This window comes from Carcharodon carcharias, chromosome 8, assembly GCF_017639515.1.
Source record: "Carcharodon carcharias isolate sCarCar2 chromosome 8, sCarCar2.pri, whole genome shotgun sequence".
NCBI classification, from domain to species: domain Eukaryota; kingdom Metazoa; phylum Chordata; class Chondrichthyes; order Lamniformes; family Lamnidae; genus Carcharodon; species Carcharodon carcharias.
This window is the reverse complement of record NC_054474.1, coordinates 152,511,591-152,537,339: the sequence shown is the minus strand read 5'-3', so window position 1 is coordinate 152,537,339 and position 25,749 is coordinate 152,511,591. Positions and strand designations below refer to the sequence as shown.

The following is a 25,749-nucleotide window of genomic DNA, read 5'->3' as shown; positions in this document are numbered from 1 at the left end:
AAAACCTTTCATCATTTTAAAGACCATTATTAGGACACCCTTCAGTCTTTTTTCAAGTGGAAAGAAACCCAGCCTGTCCATGCTTTCCTGATATGTGCACCCACACATTTCTGATGTCTTGTAAATCTGCACTCCCAGCGAGGTGTCACACTACATGGTGTGTAGGTTGGGGAATTAGGGTTAATACTGGCTAATATTTTCTTTGAAAACTGCTTCTCACTCAGAACTTAGGGTCATGGAGTCCCCTTAATGTTCTTTTCTTATTTTCCTTGATGGTGATTATCCTTCATTTCCCATTTAGTCCAGTGTAATCACTTCCCATCATTTTGACTGCATGAAATGAATAATCCAAACAGACAATGTTCAGGGACAATGTTGGATTCCTAACAATGATTCTGAATAAATAAGAACACACACACACACACACACACACACACACACACACACACACATTCAAAAAAAATTATATTCTTTAAGGGTAACTGGAATTTCTTCCCTTACTTGTTCTTATGGGCGGAATCGTCCCAGATTTGAACTAAGTGAAGTAGCGGGCGGGAGAAACGACATTTATCCCACCGTCTGCAATGGCAGCTTTTCACGCTGTATCACCTCAAACCTGCCGCATTAATTATGCATTCCTGGGACACACGCCGTTGTGATGGCGGGCAGGCTCCGATTCACCTGCCACGCTGTCACCTTGCTGCTTCATCATGCCAGGCGCCACATTCAAAATGCAGCCGCGCTCGGTGCTTCCAGCCCAGGACTTCAGCAAAGAAGACTGCAGCCCTCGAGTGCCACTTGGACACCCTGAGGCCCTGCTGTGACCTCCTCCACTTCTTCTCTGGCCGCAGGATGGGCAGTTACATTACCACTCCGGTTTGGGAGGAAATGGCCATGGTGATCAGTGCCAATGTTGCATAGAAGAGGTTGGCCATCCAATACAGATAGAGGATGAATGATCTCATCCATGCAGCCAAGGTAAGGCAACCATTTCATTACTCTAAACTCACACACTCAAACCCATCACACATTCACTGGCATCTCACTCACTGCCAGCTCCCGGGACATCACCACCCATTCTTACATACACACACATGTCCATCTGGCCTCATCTCCTCTGGAGACTGCCTCCTCAGCCCTCACAGATCAACATGTGCCCCCATACACACCCTGGGTTACCCTCCTTCCACAGTACAGCCCTCATCTTGTAGTCTCTTCCCTTGCCTGATGCCACTTCTCCCCCTTCCTCAAGCAAGCCCTATGCCTGCAGCCATTGAAAAGCCACCCACATATAGCTGACCTGGTAGCTAGAGACCTGCCCATGAGCTCTCCTAAAAGTGATGTGGTGCTGTCCGTGAAGCCTGGCGCTGATGACTATGAGTGCTGACCGAAGCAAGGTAGGCAAACAAACCTCAATGTGCAGCCTGCCAAGTGCACGCCTTATATTTGCTGTTCTGAAACATGTCGGTGTGTTTTCCTGCTAATGTGGGTGAATGATCCAGTGGGGAGGAATGAGTCTGGTGGGCCAGCCTTATAATGATATACTGATGTATTACAATGAAGTTCCCGATGTGCAATGGTGGGGAACGCTGAGTTGGCAATTGCAAACTGTTTTCAGGATGTCGTGAAACCGACTTTTGGCCTTCTTGCCATATTGTCTGCTCAGACCACCGAACACGCCTGATGCAGACGAGCATGAAAAATCCCAGCCTATGAGCAAACTTGTAGCCTAATTATAAACAGAGCAGAGACCAAGAGAAACTGAGAATCTTGGAAATCTAAAGTAAAAGAAATGAAACTGCTGAAATACGCAGCAAGCAGGTTGACACTTAAGGAGAGAACAGACGGAGCAGTGTTTCACACTGGGATTCTAATAGACCCATAGAATAGTTCTGCACAGAAGGAGGACATTCAGCCCATCGGGTAAGTGCTGGCTCCTTTGAAGAGCAATCCAGTTAGTTCCATTGCCCCGCTCTTTCCCTGTATTCCTGAAGTTTATTTTCCTTCAGGTACTTATCCAATTCCTTTGTGAAAACTGCTAGTGAAATTGTGTCCGCCACTCAGCTAATTCCTGGGATGAAGGGGTTACCTTCTGAGGAAAGGATGGACAGTTGGGCCTATATTCATTGGAATTTAGAAGACTGAGAGGTGACCTTACTGAAACAGATAAGATCCTTAGGGGACGTGACAGGGTGCATTCTGGGAGGACGTTTCCCCTTGTCGGGGATCCTAGAACTAATGGACACAGTTTAAAAATTAGGAGTCTCACATTTAAGAGGGAGATGAGGAGAATTTTTTTCTCTGAGGGTCAGTAGTCTGTGAAATCTCTTTCCAAGAGAGCAGTGGAGGCTGGGGCAGGGCATTTATTCAAGGCTGAGTTAGATAGATTTTTGATCGATAAGGGTTATGGTGGGGTGGGGGGGTCGGGGGCGGAGGCAGACTTGAAAGTGGAATTGAGGCCACAATCAGATCAGCCATGATTTTATCGAATGGTGAAGCATGCTTTAGGGACCGAATGGCCTACCCCTGCTCCTAATTCTTATGTCCTTGTCTTCTCACCCATTCAGGCAGCACATTCCAAATCCTAACCACTCGTTGCACAAAAAAAAGTTTCCCTCATGTCGCCTCTGGTTCTTCATCAAAAATTTCTGGAGAAGCGGAGGTTGGGCAGAGTTTTGGAGGTGAGAAAGTGACACTGTGCAGAAAGGTGTGTCATGTGGAATAAATTTACTGCCAGAATGATTCCATTTATTTGGAAGCATTGTTTTCCTCCCCTCAGCTGAGCGGCCTTGGAGCGATAGCTTAATAAAAATAGCACCTGCTCACTGGAAGTGATTTGGAACCTCGTTGGCCCATTCAAATCAGGATCCTGTGATACCAATTTTGTGATGCCAATGGAACACTCAAAAATAAGGGCCAGGATTTTTTGGCCCCAGCACAACAGGTCCCACCGTGTCGGATGCAGCATGCAAGCCAAGAGTCCACTAACTTCGGTGGGACTGGAAGATCTTGCTGATGGGCAGGGCCGGAAATTCCCTCCCAAGGTGTTTCCAAAGGTTTTCGAACTTTTTTGACTGGTCAAGAGGAGCATTAAAAGGAAAGAACGATCTACATGTATACAGTGCTTTTAATGACCTTGTGATGTCTCAAAGTGCTTTTCAGCCAACAAAATATTTTGAAGAGTTGTCATTGTTATATTGTGGAAAACACAGCAAGCTCCCATAAGCAACAATGTGACCATCACCAGGTCATTGTTTTTTGTGATGTTGATTAAGGGATAAATATTAACAAGGCCACTGGGGAACGATGTCCCTGCTCTTCTTTGAAATAATGTCATGGGATCTTTTACATTCACCTATATGCGCTCTTGAGGCCTCAGTTTAACATCTCACCCAAGAGACAGCACCTCTGACAGTGCAGCACTTCCTCAGTACCGCACTGGAGTGCCAGCCTGGATTTTTGTGCTCAAGTCTTTAGAGTGGGAACTTGAACCCACAACCTTCTGACCCAGAGGTGAGAGAAAGCTATCCACTTAGCCACAGCTGGCTACCTAAGAAGTTGACCCCCATCCCCAATGCCTGGCCATCCAAAGCCCTCCCCCAGGATCACCTGCTCACCCAGCTCAGCTCCATGGTGAAGCCACAAAATTTCCTGCCTCTCTTGATCAGCAAACATAGCCTGGGCCTCGGATCACCTCCTTCGAGTGGACATCAGACTCACTCCCTCCACCTTCCCGATGGAAGTGGCCACATGAAAATCGACCCACTAAGTATAATTGGAAATTAGTTTTCTTTATTCAAGTGACTATTCATTTAATTGAAATATAATTACACATTGAAGAATAAAAATATGAAGGCTATTGGAAAAGGAGAAGAAAATGGGATCAGAACAGATAGCCCAAATGTGGAACTAGGACAAGCTTAGGAACAGGTAAAAAGGCAAATGGTATGTTGGTCTTCATTGTGAGAGGACTTGAGAACAGGAGCAATGATGTCTTACTGCAGCTGTACAGAGCCTTGGTGAGATCACACCTGGAGTATTGTGTGCAGTTTTGGTCTCCCTACCTAAGAAAGGATATACTTGCCATAGAGGGAGTGCAACGAAGGTTCACCAGACTGACTCCTGGGATGGCAGAATTGTTGTGGGAGGAGAGACTGGGCCAATTAGGCCTGTATTCACTGGAGATTTGAAGAATGAAAGAAGATCTCATTGAAACATATAAACTTCTGACAGGGACGGACAGACTGGATGCAGGGATAATGTTTCCCCTGTCTACTGTGTCTAGAACAAGGGGTCACAGTCTCAGGATGCAGGGTAGGCCATTTAGGACTGAGATGAGGAGAAACTTCTTCACTCAGAGGGTGGTGAACCTATGGAATTCCCTACCACAGAAGGCTGTGGAGGCCAAGTCACTGAATATATTTAAGAAGGAAATAGATTTCTGGACCCTGAAGACGTTAAAGGGTATGAGGAGAGAGCGGGAGTATGATATAGAAATGGAGGATCAGCCATGACCATATTGAATGGCGGAGCAGGCTTGAAGGGCCAGATGACCTATTCCTATTTTTTATGTTCCTATGGCCGGGATTTTCTGTGCCCGCAGGCGTCGGGCGTGTTCAGTGGCTTGAGCAGACAATATGGCAAGAAGGCCAAAAATCAGTTTCATTACATGAGACCAGTTTGCAATCGTCCGCTCCGCCCGCCGATGGTGGGCCGCATTTCCTGCCATTAGATATCAGGAACCTCATTGTAATACATCAGCATATCATTATAAGGCCAGCCCACCAGACTCATTCCCCCACCCCCATGCTGGATCGTCAGCCCACATCGGCAGGAAAACACGCCGACGTGTTTGGTAACAGCACATCAGCGGTGTGCAGCTGGTGGGCTATACACACTTCACTTGGAACTTTAAGGTTTGCTTGCCTACCTTGCTTCGGGCAGCACTGACACTCATCAGTGCCACATCACATCCCTTTTAGCGGGGCTCACCAGCAGGTCTTTACCTACTAGATCAGCCATAAGTGGGTGGCTTTTCAATAGCTGCAGGGCAAGGCCTTGCTTGGGGAAAAGGAAGAAATGGTGTCAGGGAAGGAAAGAGGCTGCAGGGTGATAACTGTACTTGGGAAGGGGGGTATCCCGGGGTGGGGGGGGGGAGGCTGTGTGTGTGTGTGTGTGTTTGGTCATGTCCCTTGAACTGGTAGTAAGTGCGATGTCAGTGAAATGTATGGTGGGCTTGGGTATTTGAGTTTAGAGTGATGAGATGGTTGCCTTACCTTGGCTGCATGGATGAGATCATTCATCCTCTATCTGTATTGGATGGCCAACCTCTTCTGTACAGCATTGGCACTGACCACCACTGTCACTGCCTGCCATGCTGGAGTGGGTGGCGATGCTGCTGCCCGTCCTGCGGCCAGAGCGGGGGTAGAGGACATCACGGCAGCCTCCACGGCGTCCAAATGGCATTCCAGTGACGCACCTTTTTGCCTCTCGTGGACATCTTCCCTGCAGTGGTCATGGGCTGAAGACGTGTGCGCGCGGCTGGACTTTAAAGATGGTGCCCGGCATGATGAGGCAGCGAGGTGATGGTGGGTGGGCAAGCGAATGAGAGCCTGCCCACCATGGAAATGGTGTGTTCCCCAGTAATGCATAAATAGTGTGACGGATTTGGGACGATACGACATGAAAACCCGCCATCACGGCCAGCAGATAAAACGTCGTTTCACCCACCCGCTACCACACTTAGTGCGAATCTGGGATGATTCTGCCCTATGTTTCTATGGTTCTGTGTTGAATGTGCAATGATTCTGGATCTGGAGCTTATTATTCTATGTAAAAAGAAATCCCATTTGATCAGCAGCAATATGTTCGTTGATCTTCTGATGGCTGGGTCAGACAGATATATAATGTGGCCCAGTTCTTTGCCCAGTGTCTACTCAGGCTCAGTGAGCTGAGTTTTTCTTTTAGACCTGCTCGCAGTGGAAGAGACCTGCAGTTTGTTAGGTATAGGGAAGTTTCAGCAACATGTTTGTCAGTGGCTTTTTAAACCAGCCCCTGCCTTTGCATCTGACTTCTGTGTTTCCCGACCAGTTAGAGCAGGCGGGTGTGATGGCTTAACTATTTAAAGGGACTCTGCGCTGATCAGATCTGAAGGGTGGCAGGGGTTTTGTTAACTGAACCTGCACAGATGGAGGGTTAACTTGGCAAGGCAGCACCACGCTTCAGCGATACATCCCTGGTGATAATGCAGTGGAGTGTAAGTGCTTGCAGTGGGATTCTGTTCCCTGTCAATGGGAGGTTTAAGGCAGCTACTGAACACAAGCAGGCATAGCTGGAGACAGAGGAGGCCAGCAGCTGAAGTGTGGTGCCTCGCTCCTGGATACTGTGCCACGAGAAGTTTAGTGACCTGGTCAGGGTAGGAAGGGTAAGTGGCATGACATATTCAAGGACAAACCACCTCACTCTGCCTTTCCCCAACCTTCTCTTGCATGTCTCTGCTCATACCAGCATATGTTGCAGGTGCGTCTATCTCTCTCTGTCGAAGCGCTTCCTCACGTTCCCATTTGACCAGTCACCGCTGACATTCATCCTCATCTCACCACCAGGCTGGACAAACTCCTCCCAGAGATCCTGTCCTTCCATCCTCTCAATGCATTCTGCAGCTCACAGCCATAGATTTCTCTCTTTGCAGGAGGGTTGAGCACAGAATGCCAGGGAGAGGCAACGAACCGGGGGTGGCCCTCCAGACATCTCCACCTTTCCAGCTACAGAGGAGAAGGTGCTGGAGATAAGCTGGGCTGCGTCTCAGGGCCATAAGACGTAGGAGCAGAAGTAGGCCTTTCAGCACATTGAGTCTGCTCCGCCATTCAATGGGATCATGACTGATCTGATAACCCTCAGCTCCACTTTCCTCTCTTTTCCCCATAACCCTTGATTCCCTTACTGATTAAAAATCTGCCTAGCTCAGCCTTGAATATACTTAACGACCCAGCCTCTACAGCCCTCAGCAGTAAAGAATTCCACAGATTAACTACCCTCTGAGAGAAGAAAGTCTTCCTCATCTCTGTCTTAAATGGGTGACCCCTTACTCTGAGATTATGCCCTCTGGTTCTAGACTCTCCCACAAGGGGAAACAACCTCTCAGCATCTACCCTGTCAAGCCCCCTAAGAATCTTACATATTTCAATAAGGTCGCCTCTCATTCTTCTAAACTTCAATAAGTACAGGCCCAACTTACTCACCCTCTCCTCATAAGAAAATCCCTCCATACCTGGGATCAACTTAGTGAACCTTCTCTGGACTGCCTCCAATGCCAGTATATCTTTCCTTAGACAAGGGGACCAAAACTGTTCGCAGTATTCTAGGTGTGGTCTAACTGGTGCCTTGTATAGTTTTAGCAAGGCTTCCCTATTTTTATACTCCATTCCCTTTGAAAAAAAGGCCAACATTCCATTTGCCTTCCCTATTACCTGCTGAACTTGTATGTTAGCTTTTTGTGATTCATGCACAAGGACCCCCAAATCCCTCTGTGCTGCAGCTTTTTGCAGTCTTTCTCCATTTAAATAATATTCAGCTCCTTTATTCTTCCTGCCAAAGTGCATAACTTCACATTTTCCCACATTATATTCCATCTGCCAAGTTTTTACCCACTCACTTAACCTGTCTATATCCCTCCGTAGACTCTTTGTGTCATCCTCACCACTTGCCTTCCCACCTATTTTTATGTCATCTGCAAACTTGGCTATAGTACATTCACTTCCCTCATCCAAATCATTAATATATATTGTAAATAATTGTGGCCCCAGCATTGATCCCTGTGGCACTCCGCTAGTTACAGGTTGTCACCCTGAAAATGCCCACCTATCCCAACTCTTTGTCTTCTATTAGTTAGCCAATCCTCTATCCATGCTAATATACTACCCCAACACCATGGGCTCTTATCTTATTAAGTAACCTTATGTGCGGTACCTTATTGAATCTCTTTTGGAAATCCAAATATATTACATCTACTGGTTCCCTATTACCTACCCTGCTTGTTGCCTCCTCAAAGAATTCTAATAAATTTGTCAGGCAAGATTTCCCCTTCATGAAGCCATGCTGAGTCTGCTTGATTATTTTAGCATTTATAAATGCTCTGCTATTACATCCTTTATAATAGACTCTAACATTTTCCCAATGACGGATGTTAAGCTAATTGGTTTATAGTCACCTGTTTTTTTTTTGTCTCCCTCCCTTTTTGAATAAGGGTGTTACATTGGCAATTTTCCAATCCTCTGGGTCTTTTCCAGAATCTAAGGATTCACTATCAGTGCATCCACTATCTCTGTAGCTACTTCCTTAAATATCCTTGGATGCAACCCATTAGGTCCAGGGGACATATCGGCCTTTAGCTCCATTAGTTTCCCTAGTACTTTTTCTCTAGTGTTAATTCATTATACTTATTCTCTCCCCTCCTTTTGCCCTTGATTATTTAGTATTTTTGGAATGCTATTAGTGTCTTCTATCGTGAAGACCGATGCAAAGTATTTATTCAACTCCCCTGCCATTTCCTGGTTCCCCATTATGATTTCTGCAGCCTCATCCTCTATGGGGCCTATGTTCACTTTGGCCTCTCTCTTCCTTTTTATATATTTAAATAAGCTCTTACTGTCTGTTTTTATTTTACTTGCTAGTTTACCCTCAAAGTTTATTTTCTCCCTCTATTTTTTGGTCATCTTTTGCTGGTTTTTAAAACTTTCCCAATCCTCTGGCTTACCACTAATCTTTGCCACATTGTATGTTTTTTCTTTCAATTTGATATTATCCTTAACTTCCTTGGCTAACCATGGTTGGTTTATTCCCTTCCTAGAATCCTTTTTCCTTACTGGGATATATCTTTGTTATGAGTCATGAACTATTTTCTTTAACGTCTGCCATTGTTCATCAACTGTCTTTTCTGTTAAACTCCTATCCCAGTCCAGCCAACTCTGTCCTCATTCCTTTGTAATTACCTTTATTTAAGTTCAGCACAGTTGTGTCCGACTCAAGTTTCTCACTCTCAAACTGAATGCTAAACTCTACCATGTTATGGTCACTGTTTTGTGGGGAATCTTTTACTCCTAGATCTTTTATTAAACTTGCCTCATTACATATTACTAGATCAAAATAGCCTGATCCCTGGTTGGATCCACAACATATTGTTCTAGGAAACTGCCCTGAATACACTCCAAATTCTTGCTTTCTTGCTTGTGACTACCTCATAGAGTCATAGAGGTCTACAGCACAGAAAAAGGCCCTTCGGCCCATTGAAAAAAGGCCCTTTGGCCCATCGAACCACTGCCAATTTGGTTTTCCCAATCTACATAAAGATTAAAGTCACCCATGATTAATGTACTGCTTTTTTTTACATGCCCTCCTTATCTCCTGATTTATTCTCTGTCCTACAGTATAGCTACTCTTAGGCGGCTGATAGATTACTCCCACCAGCATCTTCTTCCCCTTGTTATTTCTTACCTCCACCCATATGGATTCTACATCTTCCAATCCAAGATCATTTATTGCTATCATACTTATTCTATCTCGTACTAACAAAGCTACCCCACCACCCTTTCCTTCCTGCCTGTCCTTTTGAAAAGTCACATACCGCTGAATATTTAGTTCCCAGCTTTGATCTCCTTGAAACCCTGTCTTGTAATGGCTATAAGATCATACCCATTAACCTCTATTTGTGCCGTTAATTCATTTATTTTGTTCCGAATACTATGTGCATTTAAGTAAAAAGCCATTAATTTTGCCTTTTTACCATTTCTTCTCCCTTTGACCCTATTTGCTGTTGTTTTTTTATGTTTGTACACTGTCCCTTCCTGTCACACCCTGGGTATCACTACCTAAATAGCTGCCCTGCAATGCTGCCATATCTTTTGCTTTGTAAGCCTTTGTATCCCCTCTCCGGAACCCTCCTCCCCCTCTATTTAGTTTAAAACCCTCTCTCCAGCCCTAATTATTTGATTCGCCAGGACATGGTCCAGGCATGGTTCAACTGAAGCCCATCTCACTGGAACAGCTCTCTTCCACCCCAGTACTGATGCCAGTGCCCCATGAACTGAAACCCATTCCTCCCACACCAATCTTTGAGCCACGCATTTAACTCCTTGACTTTATTTACCCTATGTCAGTTTGCCTGCGGCTCAGGTAGAAATCCTGAGGTTATTACCTTGGAGGTTCTGCTTTTCAATTTAGCTCCTAACTGTTCAAATTCTTTTAGCAGAACCTCCTTTCTAGTCCTAACAATGTCTTTGGTACCAACGCGGAAGACGACAACTGGATCCCTCCCCTTCCGCTCCAAGTTCCTCTCCAGCTCAGAGGAGATGTCCTTAACCCTGGCATCGGGCAGGCAACACAGCCTTCAGGACTCATGCTCACGGCTGCAGAGAATGGTATCTATCCCCTACCACTACTATGTTCCTATTTCCTCTCCCCACTTGAATGGCTCCCTGTACCATGGTGCTATGGTCAGTTCGCTCATCGTCCTTGCAGTCCCCGGTCTCACCCATACAGCTTGCAAGAACCTCATAACTGTTGGACAGTTGCAGGGGCCAAGCCTCCTCGAACGCTACCCCCTGGTCCTCCATACCTGCCTCACCTGCAGTCACACCCTCCTGGCCCAGATAACAGACCAAATTTGAATGACCTCATCTGAGGAGTGTGACCACCTCCTGGAGCAATGTGTCCAGGTAACTTTCCCCCTCCCTGATGTGCCACAAAGTCTGCAGCTCGGACTTCAGCTCCTCAACTCTGATCCGAAGTTCCTCGAGCTGCAAATACCTATTCTGGATCACCTTGGTGTATAGCAGCTGCCACATGCTGCAGTAGCAACACATCGCCCATCCTCCCATCACTATTGTACTCAAGGTGCATGCTCCGATCCCACTGCTCACTTCACGCTGGACACTGACACGAGGTGTATTTCTTTCCAGTAATCTCTCAATTTCCTCAGTTCTTATGGTCCATCGTGAAAAATGCACTCTCTGTTAAAGCTATCTATTGATTACAGCTGGGCAGAAGATTTTGCCCAATACTGTACAATTTTTACATTATCAGCAGATGTCATTGTGCTGTGTTTCAGAAAATAGAAAAATATTGAAACACATTTTAATGACTGCAGGTACTGCCTCAAAGTAACGGGTATATATGAGATTGGTGTTACTGTTAAATTCATTCCTTGTGCTAATGCTGGGCTTCACATCCTGGCCTTGTCTCTAAACATCACACGCTGATTTACTTATCTTTCGGTTAGTTCAATCTAAGTTTTGATCAGACATGTGTACAACTCTGATCCCTGACCGATTAACATGTGTAAAGGTTTAGTCACATGCCCCAAAAACTTTTGGTCGCTATCGTCAAGTAAATCCTACTGGAACATTAGAGGTAGTTTTTCTGTATTGGGTGTAATTTTCCAAGTATGGTTTTGGCAGCTAGGCACCATGCTCACTGCCAACACATATTGGATGATTTTGTGTGCACAACACAGGGTTTTAATTGATGGAAAACTGCGAGAATTGCACATGCTATTTCCTGATATGTGCTTGCAAAAGGCAAGATAGCCCAGTTGCAGTGCAAGCTCTGAAAAGAGTCCAATATTTCAATGTCAGGGGACGGGTGGGTGGAGGTCTACAATGGTATTTCAGGTGCCTTCTTATTTTCCAGTGCTACATTGAATCCTGTTGCCTAGATGATCTAAAACAACACTGGGCGTCACAAAAATATAAAGTAAATTCAGTGTTGCTGTAGTGCTAGTGACCCTGACTTTGGTCTCTTGTGCATCTCCCCCTACTTTTGTCACATCTTTGGCGGTTGAGCCTTCAGCTGCCTAGACCCCAAACTCAGGAATTTCCTACCTGAACCTCTCCACTTCTCTCTCGGCCTACTTAAATTCCACCTCTTCATTCCAGCTTGTGATCACCCCCACCTTTCAAAATCTTTTGGAAGTCAGTGGAAATGAAAATTGAGAGAGTTGTACAGCTGTCAGCCAATTTAAGCTAAAACCCGAAGTCAAAATTACCCCCAATGAATCTCATAAAACATAATGACCAGAATTTCACGCCCCGCAGGCGGGCGCATGCCCGACCCGCCCGGCTGTGAAATAGCGTGAGATGACGTCAGTCGAGCGTCCCAACATCATCGCGCACCCGCACGATATCTCACACGCAGCAGTCGGAAGTGAGCCTGCCGACAGTTAAGCGGGGCAATTAAGCCACTAAGGAGGCAATTGAAAGCAACTTTTTGTGTTCCGTCCGCTTTTGCAGTTGGCGGAAGGGCCAGTCAGCCAGGCGCTCTTCCCATTTTTGCTCAAACCTCGATCCAGGGCGGGATGAAATCTCCGCGAGGAAATGAAATGAAAATGGATATTTTTTTTATGAGGGTTTGCTTTCCGTTGCTTGATTGTGCTGCAGGGATGTATTTTGCAGCATTTTTGTTGCTTTGTTTATTCTCTGGAGGTCTGCAGCTCCCTGGGGCAGCCGTCTGCCTTCAGGGAGCTCACTGGAAGCGCTCACCCACACCCGCGGTGACTTCGGTACCCGCCCTCTCCCCTCCCCCACCGGCAGCGCTGAGCTTTTCTCCGGGCGCGGTTCACACTGGCTTGGCCGCTAATTGTCCAGCCAGCATGAAATCGCGGTCGGGGGCCGACCGCAGTCAGGGGCCCATTTCCCGTCTGCTCCCAGGCTTGCCGATCGTGCATGTCTGACAAGCGAAAATTTCAGGCCAGTGGAGGTGAAATTGGTCTAAGGCAGCAGTGCAATATGAGCTCATAGCGAATCGGCTGTCAATGTTTCGCTACCTTAGAAAATTTCGCCAAGGTTTTATCATTTCATACCAATTAAAGTGTGAAAGTGAGACTAGGAAACAAGTTGCCAGAAAGCACTTGAACCTTTGTCCTGTAAACTTTAGTGGAAAGAAGTTCTGGTATGGTGATTAACTACGAGCCTGTTTCACCCTGCTGATGTACAGCAAGTTCACCCTCGTGAGTATTTAATAAAGTGCATGCATTTTGACCAAAGCTGCTTATTTGTCAAAAGCGAAAGCATTTGCAGCATTTTAATCTGTCTCATTGAAATCGCCCCAGCTTTCAAAACTATAAGGGTTGTCCAATCCATCTACTTAACTGTGTATAATTTTGGTCGCCTAATCGCTGACAGGATATTATTTTCTTTGATAGGGTACATGGATCTGCACCTGAAGTTTATCCTTTTACTGAGAGACTGGTACCTGTGAGCATGTACCCTAAGAGAACCATTATTCTGCCACAAGGAGAGGAATTGGGTTTAGTAGAACAAATGCAGGGAGCCAACTCCTACTGCTCTCCCAAGAATGACCAAGATGGGTGTCAGAATACAAGCTTCAAAAGTTGACAATAGTTATCAGAAATTTATGCCATGACAACAGGTTAAAAATGATTGGGTTGACATTCTTTGGGAAAGGGGACTTCGAGACAACCTGATTTAAGGCTTCCAAGACCATGAAGGAAACTGTATAATTGGTTCCAGGCAAAAAATGTATGGCTTTGATACCAGATTAAGTAGGTAGCTTTCAATATTATTTCCTGGTAAAATGTAAGGGGGACCAAACTAAACCTTTGAACTGGACCCACGAACATCACCCCCCACCACCCCCCCCGCCTACCCCTCCAACAACCCCCAAGGGAAATGGCGCACCTGCCTAATGGTACCACAGAGTTGGTGAAACTATTTTTCAAACCAGACTGAAGAGCTGTTGCTGTAGAGTAACCTGTGTGAGAATGATAATCTGTACAGAGTTGGCAGCTGAACTGAAAATCACAGTGGATACTTCAGCTAAAAGCCACGCTTCTTTATTCTTGCGAAACTGGTTTTCTGTTCTTTGTGCTGATAACATGTTTCTCCTCCCCACAGGGATTTCCAGGAAATTTTGGGGAGAGGGGATCGCCAGGCGTGGATGGAAGCCCAGTAAGTTGACATGTCTGCCTTAGCATGTTAGTAGAATAGTCTGCTTTACTCTTCTGCTCCAATGATTCCTCTTTATTACCTGCCAAGGCTTGTTTTTAGGATTTTCAGGATGGAGATGAGGAAAAATTGCTTCACTCAACAAATGTCGGATGTCCTTGATCAAGGAACACAGAAAGTTAGCTTGCAGGTACAGCAGGCAGTTAGGAAGGCAAATGGCATGCTGACGTGTATTGCAAGTGGATTAGAGTGTAGGTATAAGGAAGTCTTACCGCAATTGCACCAGGCTTTGGCGAGACCACACCTGGAGTACTGTGTGCACTTTCAGTCTCCATTTTTAAGGAAGGATGTACTTGCCTTGGAGGCAGCGCAGCAAAAGTTCACGAGATTGGCACCTGGGATGAGAGGGTTGCCCTATGATGAGAGGCTGAGTTGGGCCTATACTCTCTGGAGTTTAGAAGAATGAGAGGTGATCTCATTGAAATATGCAAACTTCTAAAGGGAGTTGACAGGGTAGACACTGAAAGGTTGTTTCCCCTGTCGGGGATCCTAGATCACTGGGCACAGCCTCAGGATAAGAGGCCGAGCATTTAGGACTGTGATGAGGAGAAATTTCTTTACTCAAAGAGTTGTGAATCTTTGGAATTCTCTACCCCAGAGGATTGTGGATGCTTCATTGTTGAATATGCTGAAGGCTGAGATAGACGGATGTTTGGCCTCTCATGGATTCCAGGGACATGGGGAGCAGGCCTGGAACATGGATTTAAGACCGATAATCAGCTATGATCATATGTGGCAGTGCAGGCTTGAGGGGTATCATGTAACCCTGCTTCTGTTTCTTATGTTCTTATGTTGAGAAGGGCTGTGAATCTTTGGATTTCTCTACCTCCTAAGAGCTGTGATTGAGTATATTCAAGACTAAAATCAATAGATTTTTGGGTACTAAGGGAATTAAGGGATATAATTAGGTGGGAGGCGGTGGTGTAATGGTAATGTCACTAAACTAGTAATCTAGAGTCCCAGGCTAATACTCGGGGGACATGGGTTCAATAAATCTGGAATTAAAAAAATCTAGTCTAATGGTGACCACAAAACCATTGTTGATTGTCGATAAAACCCATCTGATTCAATAATGTCCTTCAGGAAAGGAAATCTGCCGTCCTTACCTAGTCTGGTCTATATGTGACTCCAGACCCACAGCAATGTCATTGACTCTTAAATCGCCCAGCAAGCCACTCAGTTGTCTCAAACAGCTACAAAGTCTAAAAAGAATGAAATGGAATGGACCACCTGACAATGACCTAGGCACCAGAAATGACAATGCACAGCAAGCCCTGTCGACCCTACAAAGTCCTCCTTACTAACATCTGGGGGATTGTGCCAAAATTAAGGGAGCTGTCCCACAGGCTAGTCAAGCAATAGCCTGACCATCTCATACTTGCAAAGTCATATCTTACAGATAATGTCCCAGGCACCACCATCACTATCCTTGGGTATGTCCTGTCCCATCAATAGGACAGACCCACCAGAGGTAGCGGCACAGTGGTATACAGTCAGGAGGGAGTTGTCCTGGGAGTCTTCAACATCAGCTCTGGACATGAAGTCTCATGGCATCAGGTCAAACATGGGCAATGAAATCTCCTGATGGTTACCACCTACCGTTCCCCCCTCGGCCTGATGAGTCAGTGCTCCTCCATGTTGAACACCACTTGGAGGAAGCCCTGAGGGTGGCAAGGACACATAATGTACCTTGGGTAGGGAACTTCAATGTTCATCACCAAGAGTGGTTCAGTAGCACAACTTCTGATCGAGCTGGCCAAGTCCTAAAGGACATAGCTGCTAAGCAGGGTCTTTGGCAGGTGGTGATGGAACCAACAAGAGGGAAAAACATACTTGACCTTATCCTAGCCAGTCTATCTGCCGCAGATACATCTGTCCATGACAATATTAGTAGGAGTGACCAACGCACAGTCCTTGTGGAGATGAAGTCCCGTCTCTACATTGAGGATACCCTCCATCATGTTGAGTGGCATTACCACCGTGCTAAATGGGATAGATTTCAAACAGATCCAGCAACTCAAAACTGGGCATCCATGAGACACTGTAGGCCATCAGCAGCAGCAGAATTGTATACAACCACAATCTGTAACCTCAAGGCCTGGCATATCCCCCATTCTACCATTACCATCATGCCGAGGGATCAACCCTGGTTCAATGAAGAGTGCAGGAGGGCATGCCAGGAGCAGCACTAGGCATACCTAAAAATGAGGCATCAACCTGGTGAAGCTACAGCACAGGACTACTTTCATGCCGGACAGCGGAAGTAACATGTGATGAAAGAGCTAAGCGATCCCACAGCCAACAGGTCAGATCTAAGCTCTGCAGTCGAACATGCATACGAGCATATGAAATAGGAGCAGAAGTAGGCCATTCGGCCCCTCAGGCCTGCTCCGCCATTCAATAAGATTATGGCTGATCTTCTTGTGTTTTGATTTCCACATTCCCATCTACTCCCAATAACCTTTGATTCCCTTGCCTTAAAGATATTCATTGACCCCTCCTCCAATGCCTTCTGAGGCAGAGAGTTCCAAAGTTGCACAACCCTCCGAGAGAAAAAAATTCTCCACATCTCTGTCCTAAAAGGATGACCCCTAATTTTAAAACAGTGCCCCCTAGGCTGCACTCACTCACCAGAGGAAACATCCTTTCCACATCCACCTTGTTAATATCGTTTAGGACCTTATATACTACCAAGTCACCCCTCACTCTTCTAAACTCCAGTGGAAATGAGCCCAGTCTGTCCAACCTTTCCTCATAAGACATTCCAGGTATCAATCTAGTAAACCTCTTCTGAACCGCCTCCAAAGCATTTACATCCTTCCTTAAATAAGGAGACTAAAACTGTGCACACTATTCGAGATGTGGTCTCACCAATGCCCTGTATAACTGAAGCATAACATCCTTACTTTTATGTTCAATTCCTCTCGTAATAAAGGATAACATTCCATTAGCCTCCTTAATTACTTGCTTTACCTGCACACTAACCTTTTGTGACTCATATATTAGAACAATTAGATCCCTCTGCATCTGGAAGCTCTGAAATCATGCTCCTTTTAGGTAATACCCTGCTTTTCAGTCTTCCTGCCAAACTGAACAACTTCACATTTTCCTACATTATACTCCATCTGCCAGATTTTTGCCCACTCACTCAACCTATCTATACCCATCTGCAACCTCCTTATGTCCTCTTCATAATATACTTTCCTACCTATCTTAGTGTTATCTGCAAATCTAGCTACCATGTCTTCACTCCCCTCATCTAAATTATTGATGTAAGTTATAAAAGGTTGAGGTGCCAGCACAGACCCCTGCGGGACTCCACTTGTTACATCCTGCCAATCAGAAAAGGACCCATTTATGCATACTCTCTGCTTTCTGCCAGCCAGCCAATCTTCTATCCATGCTAATATGTTACCCCCTACACCATGTGCTTTTATTTTCCGCAATAATCTTTGATGTGGCACCTTTTCAAATGCCTTCTGGAAATCCAAGTACAGTACGTCTACAGGCTCCCCTTTATCCACTGCGCATGTTACGCCTTCAAAAAACTCCAGTAAATTGGTTAAACCATGCTGACTTTTCCCAATTATATTGAGTTTCTCCAAGTGCCCAGCTATGATCTCCTTAATGATTGATTGTAACACCTTCCCCACAACAGACATCAAACTAACTGGCCTATAGTTTCCTGTTTTCTGCCTCTCTCCCTCTTTGAATAGAGGGGTTATATTTGCTACTTTCCAATCTGATGGAGCCTTTCCAGAATCTAGCAAATTTTAGAAAATTAACGCCAATGCATCTAATACCTCATTAGCCATCTCTTTTAAGACCCTAGGATGAAGTCCATCAGGACCCGGAGACTTGTCAGCCCACAGCTCCATCAGTTTGCTCAGTAGTGCTTCCCTAGTGATTGTAATTTCACCAAGTTCCTCTGTCTCCTCCACCTCCTGATTTACAGCTGTTACTGGAATGTTTTTTGTATCCTCTATAGTGAAAATAGAAGCAAAATATTTGTTCGTTTCATCTGCCATTTCCTTATTATCTACTATTAACTCCCCATTCTCACCCTCTAGAGGGCTAACACTCATTTTACTTACTCTTTTCCTTTTTAAGTACCTGTAGAAACTCTTGCTATCCATTTTTATGTTTCTAGCTAGCTTCTCCTCCTGATTAACCTTTTAGTCATTCTCTGCTGTTCTTTATATTCTGACCAATCATCTGACCTGCCACTCATCTTTGCACAGTTAGATGCTTTTTCCTTAAGTTTGATTCTTTCCTTAACTTCTTTAGTTAACCACGGATGGTGGGTCCTCCCCTTAGAATTTTTCTTTATCATAGGATTATACTTATTCTGAATATTCTGAAATATCCCCTAAAATGTCTGCCACTGCTTCTATATTGAGCTATTCCTTAGCCTAGTAAACCAGTTCACTTCAGCTAGCTCAGCTTTCCTGTCCACATAGTTGCCCTTATTTAAGTTTAAAATACTAGTCTTAGACCCACTCTTCTCCCTTTCAAACTGGATGTAAAATTCAGTCATATTGTGGTCACTGCTACCTAGGGGTGCCTTCAGTCTTGAGGTTGTTAATTAATCCTGTCATGTTACACAATACCAAGCCTAATATAACCTGCTCTCTGGTTGGTTCCAGAACATGCTGCTCTAAAAAACTATCTCAAAAGCATCCTATGAACTCCTCAGTCCTGCCACATCCTGTTGTGAATGGTGGTGGACAATTAAAGAACTAACTGGAGGAGGCTCCACAAAAATCCCCATCCTCAATGATGAGCAAGCCCAGCACATCAGTGCAGAAGACAAGGCTGAAGCTTTGCAGCTATCTTCAGCCAGAAGTGCCAAGTGGATGATCCACCTCGGCCTCCTGCTAAGGTTCCCAACATCACAGATGCCAGTTTTCAGCCAATTCAATTCACTCCACGTGATATCAAGAAACGGCTGAAAGCACTGGATACTGCAAAGGCTATGGGCCCTGACGATATTCCAGCAATACTGCTGAAGACCTGTGCTCCGGAACTTGCCGTGCCTCTAGCCAAGCTGTTCCAGTACAGCTACATCAATGGCATCTACCTGGCAAAGTGAAAAATTGTCCAGCTATGTCCTGTACACAAAAAGCAGGATAAATCCGACCCGGCCAATTACCGCCCCTTCAGCAAAGTGATGGAAAGAGTCATTGACTCAGCTCCTCACCTCATTACAGACTCGCTCCAAACATGAACACAAGAGCTGAACTCCCAAGGTGAGGTGAGAGTGACTGCCCTTGACATCAAGGCAGCATTTGACCAGGTATAGCATCAAAGAGCCCTAGCAAAACTGGAGTCAATGGAATCGGGGGGAAATCTCTCCACTGGTTGAAGTCATACCTAGCACAAAGGAAGATGATTGTGGTTGTTGGAGATCAGTCTCAGTCCCAATGTATTGTTTCAGGAGTTCTTCAGGGTAATGTCCTTGGCCCAACCATATTCAGCTGCTTCATCAATGACCTTTTTGCCATCATAAGGTCAGAAGTGCGGATGTTTGCTGATGATTGCACAATGTTCAGCACCATTTGCGACTCCTCCGATACTGAAGCAACCCATGTCCAAATGCAGCAAGACCTGGACAATATCCAGGCTTGGGCTGATAGGTAGTAAGTAACATTCAAGCCACACAAGTATCAGGCAATGACCATCTCCAACATGAGAGAATCCAACCATCGCCCCTTGATATTCAATGGCATTACCATCACTGAATCCACCACTATCAGCATACTAGGGGGTCACCATTGACCAGAAACTGAACTGGACTAGCCATATAAATACTGTGGCTACAGAGGCTAGGAATTGTGCGATGAGTAACCCACCTCCAGACACCTCAAAGCCTGTCCACCATCTACAAGGCACAAATCAGGAGTGTGATGGAATACTCCCCATTTGCCTGAATGAGTGCAGGTCCCACAACACTCCAGGAGCTGGACAACGACCAGGACAAAGCAGCCCACTTGACTGGCACCACATCCACAAATATTCACTCCCTCCACCACTAACACACAGGAACAGCAGTGTGTACCATCTACAGATGCACTGCAGGAATTCACCAAGGCTCCTTCGACAGCACCTTCCAAACCCACGACCACTACCATCTAGAAGGACAAGGGCAGCAGATAGATGGGAACACCACCACCTGGAAGCTTCCCTCCAAGTCACTCACCATCCTGACTGGGAAATATATTGCCGTTCCTTCACTGTTGCTGGGTCAAAATCCTGGAATTCTCTTCCTAACAGCACTGTGTGTGTACCTACACCACATGGACTGCAGTGGTTTAAGAAGGCTGCCCACTACCACCTCCTCAAGGGCATTTAGGGATGGGAAATAAATACTGGCCTAGCCAGCAAAGCCCACATCCCATGAATGAATTTTTAAAAATGCAACAACTCTCATCGGCAATGTTCAGCCACCAACAGTATCTAATTTATTTCAATGAAATCTTATTTAATGCTGAGATACAGTTCCTTCAGTATTATTGGCAGTGACCCATATTTTTCTATTGATAGTTTTGTAATGTTAGTAGAAAATGTTGTGATAATTCTTATTCCAAATGTGGATTCATTCATTCATTCATTTTCGCCAGAGCCTCCTCTTACTTTTCCTCTGGCTTTCATAACTCCTTCCTCAGTCCACATCTCAATGTTATCCATCCATCTGATTTTTTTTTCTTCCTCTTCTGTTTTCACTCTCAGTCTCTCCTTCAATTGTTGCCAGGACAAGGCTGTTTCCAATTCATTTCCAATGTCTGTACCTGGCCATTTCTCTCTCTCTCTCTCTCTCTCTCTCTAACTGTACTTAGCAACCCTTTTAATTCCTGAACTTCTACTCTTGACGTAGCCATTCATTTGTCTTTCTGTCCATCCTGATTCTGACCGTCCTCCGCCATGCCCACATTCCAAAAGCTGTCATCCTCCTCTCATAGAAAGCTTACGGCACAGAAAGAGGCCACTTGGCCCACCTTGTCTGTGTTGGCAAAGCAAGGTACCACCGAGATCCTCATCCTCTTCAGAATGCAACTCTCACATCCATAGAGAGCAACACTCGACACTAATGACTGTACCAGATGTTTTTAACACTGCCAAAAATGCATCCACAAGGCTGCGTTTTATTTGCTTGTTAAGGCCTTGATAATGCCATTTTGCTCCTTTATCAGAATTGGGTTAGGTCAGTTTAATTAATAAAACATCTTCACAGGACCAGGAGGGAGAGTTAGCTGTTGAATTAAGTCACTACTCTTCTCAACCTTAATGACATAGCACCTTCCAGACTTGCCCATCTTCCACACTCTCTCTCTCTCTCCCCCCCCACCCCCCAACCTCTCTGTTGAAGTGAGTGGTTTTGTGGGCGGATTTGAATGGAAGTACTGATCTTTACGACTTTAATCACCCTCTCCCAACTCAAACCTGTCTGTTTTTGTGATTAAAACTCCCCCTATAGTGTCTGTATCTATGCTTGTACATGCTTAAAGTTGACTGATGACAGTTGATGCTTTAATGCATAGCGCTTTTCCATTTTTTTAAGAGAATGCATAGCGCTTTTCCATTTTTTTAAGAGAGTGGTTGGTTCCAATCTCTCTTGTCTTTGGGAGGTGTATAACACATTATCAATTATGTAAGTGTGCGCGTGTAAACTCTTGAATGTACTGTCAGTTGTCACAGTGCAAAAGTGGTCATCATTTTGATAACTCATTTAAGAATTGGCTGAAATATCACATTAACATTAAGTGTTCAGAAACTGAGCAATGAGGGAAATTTACAAACTAATCATCACTTGTCACTTACACAGCCAGGAAACAGCTGTGAACTACCAAGCAGCAAGCATTAGCCAAAATTATTGCTGAAAGGATTTTTTCTTAAGTAGTTTGAGTTCTGTTTGGATTTTAAAGCCTAACTTATACCAATGGACAAACAAGAACAATAAATTTACAGCCGAAGCAAATAACCTCACCCACACAGTTGTCTCTGAGAGTTGCCAACGTTTCCATTCAGATTTTCTTCACAAGGTCAATCCCTGGGAATGGAATTTTAGAACCCTTTAATTCTTTAATGCCGGTGTGTGTGTGTGTATCTGTGTGTGTGTGTGTGTATCTCTGTGTGTGTTTGTGTGTGTATCTGTGTGTGTGTGTGTGTGTATGTGTGTGTGTGTGTGTGTGTGTGTGTGTGTATCTGTGTGTGTGTGTATCTGTGTGTGTGTGTGTGTTGTGTGTGTTGTGTGTGTGTGTGTGTGTGCATGCGTTGTGTGTATGTCTGTGTGTGTGTGCGTGCGTTGTGTCTGTGTGTGCGTGTATTGTGTGTGCGTGCGTTGTGTGTCTGTGTGTGTGTGTGTGCATGCGTTGTGTGTGTGCGTGTGTTGTGTGTGCGTGAGTTTTGTGTCTCTGTGTGTGCATGCATTGTGTGTGTGCGTGCGTTGTGTGTGTGTCTGTGTGTGCGAGGGTCTTGTGTCTCTGTGTGTGTGCATGCGTTGTGTGTGTGTGCGCGTGCGTTGTGTGTGTGTGCATGCATGCGTGCTTTGTGTGTGTGTGTCCTTTAAAAGAAACAGTTTATGCTTATTTTGTGCATAGGCCTTTGACTTAACCTTAGGTTGCTGCAACCGCGCATACAATTGCTCAAAGTTCAAGCAAGAAGTGCTCTTTCCCCTATCCTTGTGGTCATATTATACAAATTTGTGCTTTGACAAATGGGCTGTGTTGGTGGGGGAAGACCACATTCAGGATGAATGGGTTTCTGGATTGGTGGGCATGGTTATTCACTTGGCATTTCAATAAGCTCAGGGTGTGAATGGTCTGTTGAAATATTGTTCACTTTCAGCTCAGTTAGTGGGGTTGGTTACCTTAGATGATTAGAGCGTGATGCAGAATGATGCCAGTATCGTGGGTTCAACCCCTGTACTGCTGTGGTAGTTCCTGGAGGCCTATCTCCTCATCTTTCCCCATGTTTGCAGAGTGGTGCCCCCTTAGCTATAAATAACCAATCGTCTCTCTCTAACTGAGAGAGATTCCTATGGCCCATTGTGGAATATGGCTAATTACATGCAGAGCAATTTAAGCTTTATGATTTCATATTTATAATTACCTGTTAATGTATTGGCAGGTTCTTATTTAAATACTTTTCAACATAGTCGAAGGGGTGCCTTTCAGGTTGGTTTGCCTTTACATTTCCTTTAGGAGTAAGGGCAAGATCTTATGAGAGCCTTGGAGGGGAGGTTGGAGGTGGGACTGGAAGGGAAATCAGAAAGGTCAACATTGGGTCAGTGGGTCAATGCATTCCAGCCTCCAGGCAATCTTGCTGACCTTGCAGGTGAACAACAGAAGTGGCTACCTGCTGGACAGTGGCAAGTAGCCAAGAATTTCCAATTAAGGGCCTATTGAGGGGAATGGGAAGGACTCCGCTGGGATCTTCCCAGTGTTTGAGTGGCCTCTCGCTTGGTGCCTAGCTTGGCAGCTCAGTGGAGACATGTGGTCGTCAAAGCCAGAGATTCCATGTCACAGTGATGGGGCCAGGGGCAGAAAGACTGCAGCAGTGCCCAAGCAATTCATCTGAAGGGGGTTTCTCCTCTGTTTGGAAAGGCCTACCAGCTTTGGCCCTCAGCATTTTCAAATTTGACGCATGTCTCTGAAGTGCCTTCATGCTCTCCTTACTGCCTGAGCAGTGCTAACCTCTACCAGTGGAGCTGTCGGCCTTCCAAAACTGTGGGCCTTTGGTTGGGCCATTAGTGTCAGGATCCTGCCTGCCACCCTCAAGTGGTCAAGGTTCCCAGAACCACATTTCTGCATGGTTGTCAAAGGCAGCAAGATATCATTCAAAGTTACTGAGCGTTATAAAGCATGTATATACTTCATCATTCAATTCCGAATATTATTCAGACTATTGTACCAACAGAACCTACTGGATGAATTCTAGGTTTCTTTGCTTACTGTGGACAGTAAGCACTGCAGGAATTCACCAAAGCTCCTTAGACAGCACCTTCCAAATCCATGGCCACTACCATCTAGAAGGGCAAGGGCAACAGATAGATGGGAACACCACCACCTGGAAGTTGCCCTCCAAGTCACACACCACCCTGACTTGGAAATATATTGCTGTTCCTTCACTGTCACTGGGTCAAAATCCTGGAACTCCCTCCCAAACAGCACTGTGGGTCTACCTACACCACACGGACTGCAGCAGTTCAAGAAGGCAGCTCACCACCACCTTCTCAAGGGCAACTAGGGATGGACAATAAATGCAGGCCCAGCCAGCAAAGCCCACATCCTCTGAATGATTTTAGAAAAGTTAGATTTGTGGAAGTTCTTAAAGTGCATGTGTATCTTAGAAAGCTTTGAGCTTAAAATGATTCTGGATTATTTCCAGAATGGATGTTCAGAAAATTGCTACAATTTACAAGGATGATACTAGATTTATAAGGATGATACCAGATGTGTGACTATACAGGGATTGGCTCTCTTTTCTCTTGAAAAAAGGAGGCGGAGGGGGTCACCTAATAGAGGTCTTAAGGTTTTGATAGAGTGGATACAGAGTGAAGCTTCCTCTTGTGAGGAAAAGCATAAACTAGAGGCCGTCAATTAGATATTGAGCAAGAAATCCACAGGTAACTCAGAAAAGACTTCTTTACCCAAGAAGTGGTGAGAATGTGGAACTTGCTGCCACAGGGAGTGGTTAAAGTGAATTGTATTGATGCATTTAAGGGAAAACTAGATGGAGAAGTGAATGAGGGTTACAATATTAGATTTAGATGAAGCTTGAGTGGAGCATCAACAGCAGCATGGATTGGTTGGGCCAAATGGCCTGTTTCCACGCTCTTATAAGGCGGAGCAATTGCACTAGGTAAATTGCTCGTTTGGAAGGCCAGCACAGGCTGGATGGGTGGAATGGCCCTCTTCTGTGCTGTAGCAGTTCTGTGATGTCTTATGTAATCCTAAGTATTTGCTCAAGGCATTCTGATAACATGATTTATATACTCCATAGTGTAACCTTCCTGCCATTATAAAGTGGCATATCCTCTTGAGTTACATTGAACAACACCATTAGAAATGTACTAGTGAATAAATGAGCAAAATTAACAATTTGGCCCTGCTGTGTGAATCCCAGTATTACATGTGGTTATACCCTTGAACAAAATCTCTGGTTTGTACAACTGTGATGTAAGACCTTACTCAAGTTTAACCTTTGACTATAAGTGGTGGAGTTTGAGATGGTGATCTGACAAATGGAAATCTCTTCTTGTAACTGTGTTCTCTTACCCACCTTAGTAATTATAGTGTAATTTGCATAACCCAACACCAGTCACTTCTAAAACCTTACTTGCAAACATATCTTTGCCAGTAATTTTTTTTGCACTTGTCTTTAGCAACTACTTGAAGTACAAATGATTACCTAAAATTACATGGAATATACAATACAGAAATAGGCCATTCAGCTCAACAGGTTCATGTCGGTGTTTAGTGCCCCACACAAGCTTATGTAACCCTACCACCATATCCTTCTATTCCTTCCTCCCTCATGGTTACCAGGTTCCCCATAAATGCAATTTTTAAATTTTATTCTTTCATGGGATGAGGCTGTTGCTGGCAAGGCCAGCATTTGTTGCCCATCCCTAATTGCCCTTGAACTGAGTGGCTTGCTGGGCCATTTCAGAGGGCAGTTACATGTAGGCCAGACCAAGTAGGAATGGCAGATTTTCTTTGCCAAAGGATAT

The 25,749-nt window shown here is 45.0% G+C and overlaps 1 protein-coding gene across 2 annotated transcripts in view; it reads left to right on the top strand.

The window, feature by feature from the left end:
* col27a1b (collagen, type XXVII, alpha 1b) overlaps window positions 1-25,749 on the top strand; it is a 598,999-nt gene that overhangs the window by 213,659 nt on the left and 359,591 nt on the right. For both annotated transcript variants that reach the window (XM_041193458.1, XM_041193459.1), the window contains exon 13: window positions 13,908-13,961. In XM_041193458.1, coding sequence (XP_041049392.1) covers window positions 13,908-13,961 — 54 coding nt within the window. The remainder of the gene's footprint in view (window positions 1-13,907; window positions 13,962-25,749) is intronic.